This window comes from Parasteatoda tepidariorum, chromosome 4, assembly GCF_043381705.1.
Source record: "Parasteatoda tepidariorum isolate YZ-2023 chromosome 4, CAS_Ptep_4.0, whole genome shotgun sequence".
In the NCBI taxonomy this organism is placed as follows: Eukaryota; Metazoa; Arthropoda; class Arachnida; order Araneae; family Theridiidae; genus Parasteatoda; species Parasteatoda tepidariorum.
In genome coordinates, this window is record NC_092207.1 from 50,105,490 (window position 1) to 50,109,150 (window position 3,661).

At 35.4% G+C, this 3,661-nt stretch overlaps 1 protein-coding gene across 1 annotated transcript; it reads right to left on the reverse strand.

Annotated features, from left to right (window-relative positions):
• Nucleotides 1-363: 363 nt before the first annotated feature.
• Nucleotides 364-3,290, reverse strand: LOC139425441 (uncharacterized). The gene is made up of 3 exons (XM_071180334.1): nt 3,261-3,290; nt 2,070-2,138; nt 364-1,068 (listed from the first exon to the last, which is right to left on the reverse strand). The coding sequence occupies exons 1-3, from the start codon at nt 3,288-3,290 to the stop codon at nt 364-366; spliced, it is 804 nt and encodes a 267-aa protein (XP_071036435.1).
• Between the last annotated feature and the right edge of the window lie 371 nt (nt 3,291-3,661).

Sequence of the window (3,661 nt, forward strand, 5' to 3'; positions counted from 1 at the left end):
CGTGTTTGCTCTTTGGTTGTTTTATATTAACTGACTCTTGGCTGAGAACAATGACGCCAAGAAGCCAACGGGCGTAGCAACATACCGGCCCGCGTTGCAATATCCATGATATTCAACTTAATTGTTCAAATTTTAAAAAAATAACACACACAAAAAATTATGACATAAAAAAGTAAAAATAAATACATAAAGATTATAAAACAAGAACACAAAAATCAACTAACATGACAAGAATTAAATCTTTAGCGAAAGAAACATAATTTTCATTAAATCACTACAATGGTTGAAATTTACTCAGTAGATTAAATTTAGTATTTTGACAAGTGAATGCAATTAGTGAATTTTTAAAGCACAGCAAAGTTTTTAATTAAAATTATCTTCAATAGGAAGTAAACAAATTTTTGAAATAGGTCTTTTAAGTGGTCCAGATTTGGTATGAACTATAACAACTAGAACCTTTCCATCAGAACCAGGAATAGTTTGATGGATTCGTCCCATCGTCCATTTAAAAGGGGGCAAATTGTCCTCCTTTATAATAACCATATCATTTTTCTTCACGTTATCTTTAGAAAAATACCATTTTTTACGCTGTTGTAAATGATTGAGATAATCTACAGACCAACGTTTCCAAATTATTTGTATCATTTTTGACAGTTTACGCCAATGAGACAATCTATTTTCGGGCTCATTGATTAAAATAGGTTCTGCAATGGTATTTATCGGTCGACCTATGAGAAAATGGCCAGGGGTAAGGGGCTCATAATCAGAAACGTCTGAGGACAAAGGGGAAATCGGACGGGAATTTAAAATTCCTTCAATTTGGGAAAGAACAGTGAGAAATTCTTCATAATTAAGTCTAGCATTGCCAACAGTTCTTTTCAAGTGATGTTTGAATGACTTAACTCCTGATTCCCATAGACCTCCGAAATTTGAAGCACGAAGGGGCAAAAATTTCCATGAGATATTTTCTGAGGATAAGTAGTTAGCTAAATATTCATTCGGAGATGTTAATAGTGATGCAAGCTTCTTTAACTCTGTATTAGCACCAGTGAAATTAGTACATTGTCGCTAAAAATACAAGAGCTTTTCCCTCTTCGAGAAAAGAAACGTTTTAAACATGCAATGAAAGCTTGGGCAGATAAATCAAAAACAATTTCTAGATGTATGGCTTTAGTAACTAAACAAATGAAAATAGCAACATACACTTTATGTAAATTTCCTTTTCTTTGATTCTTGTATTTAATAAGGAAGGGGCCACAATAATCTACTCCTGTATTGTTAAAAGTTAAATTAGGAGTTACACGTTCAGCGGGCAAGTTTCCCCTTATTTGCTCTAAATTAGTAGGTTTATGGCGAAAACAAATTAAACAGTCATGAACTGTTTTTCTAGCAATATCTTTTCCACTCATGGGCCAATAAACTTGGCGAATAAAATGCAATAAAGCTTGCGGCCCTGCATGAAGATTTTTTTAAATGGTAGTAAGCAAATATCATTTTAGTTAACTTATGCTTTTTGGGAAGCAAAATTTGATGTTTTGAATCATAGTCAATGTTGGCATTTGTCAAACGTCCACCTACTCTTATTAATCCTTTGTCATCAATAAACAAACTTAAATTTCTCACCTGACCTGTTGTGATACATTTTCCCTTCTGAAGCGTTTTAATCTCATTCTCAAAAACTGACCTTTGTGTCATCTTAAGCAATTTGATCTTACCTTCTTGAATTTCCTCCTTACTTAGTGGACCTGTAAAGCGGTCTTTACCTCTACAATTGCGAACGAATCTGAAAATATAACTAAAAATTCTAATTAGTTTGAGATAACTATTACTAATATTGAAAATATCTTACACAAAATCATTAGATATCAAACTCAAATTAATGTTAGTTTGTGTCTTTAGTTCAGTTAAATATAGTTCATTAGAAGTTGTGTCGGTGTGTTCACTATCTAGAAAACTATCTGATTGGATCAGGGGTCCATTCCACCACAAGTCTGATGAGGAAAGTTCTTGAGGATTCAAACCACGGGAAATGAGATCTGCGGGATTTTTATTGTAAATTTGCGATATACTGGATCTTTACTCTCCTGATCATTCGGACCAGATGTTTTGCGATAGCTTGCGGGGTGTNTGATTCCTATCTACAAGAAATGAGAGATTATTTAGGATGATTCAGTTAAACCTCTCAACCATGCCGTCCGATTGAGGAGGTCAAGTCCTTTTCTGAGTCTTGTCTTTCGAGCATTCAACATAATCCTTTAATAACAGCATTTCTTGGTCTGAATGAATTTATAAGGCTGTACCAAACTCTTCGCTACTGTAGTAACTTCTTGATCGGTATGATATACACTTCGGGCAACTTTGTTAAATAATTCATGAATGAGATCGGGAATTACAATTTTTACCCTTTCCTTCTTTAAGGTCAGTCATCGCTTCAAATTTCCACCGTTTCGAAATTCTTAGTCTCTTAGTCGCCGTTGCACTGGTTTGTTTTGTTTATCGGCTTCTTTGATCGATAGTTGTAATTTCGTCGTTGTTTTGGTTTTAGTTGTAACTCGCTTCTTCTCTGAGTTTTCCAAAAAATTAAAGTCTGCTGATAAAATTTAGTTGGACAAAGAAAGTTTAAGAACTTTAATTTTGTGGCAGAAACAGGCCCTCGTAAAAATACTGAGACACAACCGCGAAGAGCACATTCGCACATTTTGCCAACATGCATTCTTTCTTTAAATTTAACCTTCACCCGCCTTTCTATTTCGCTCCAATGGAAGCAAAAAAGGCGTTTCAGCACAATGTTTTTCTTCGGGGCCGGGATAGCCTGGTTGTTAGGGCACTGGACCAACTTACAATAGGTTGTGGGTTAGATCCCAGCCGACCGAAGACTTCCCGTGTAGTAAATGGTGGTTGATGCACTCTAAATCTGTCGAGCCTCAAAGTCCTCCATGTTCTTATGACAAATAATACTTCTGGGGTACTGATCCAGGAGTTTCCTTGTCTTCTCGATTGGTTCAAAATTACAAGGCTACGGAGTTCAACATTAGTAGTCGTAAACCCAAAATTGGGTTGGCTGTTTAACGATGGTTATAAAAAATATATATTTCTCTTCTCATGCCGGGCGGATCACAATTTTTTTTCTTCACATGGATTTCATAGAGGGACACAACTTTCCCCACGCTTAGCTTTTTTTCGTCGTCAAATCCTGCTGAGCCTCCAATAATAGCGGTTGAAATTCTTCAATAACGGACTACGATATTCCCTTGCTTTACCTGATTCATCCTGCCCGCGGAAACGGCCATTTTGTTGATTTCTCTTGAGGATCTGATGATCCAAATGACCTCACCTCCACCGAGATGGTGCAAAAGAAAAATCACTGATACCACCAACATTAATAAAAATTTTCTTCTGCCGGATTGTTCCGGACTTGATTTTTTTTTCTTTAATATTCTGCAGTGTCTTCGGCACAGGTTGTATTTTTTTGTATTTTCTTTGTTGATTTCTTTAAAAGAAACTACTGGGATACCTTTAATGTATGTGTTTTTACGAAAAAATGCCAACGCACAACCATTTGGATCAACATGTCCCAAATGTATGTATTGATTAACCAGTTTTTTTTTTCTTTAAAGTGTCAAGTGTTCTGTTTTACATTTTTTCAATAAAATTTTCATTA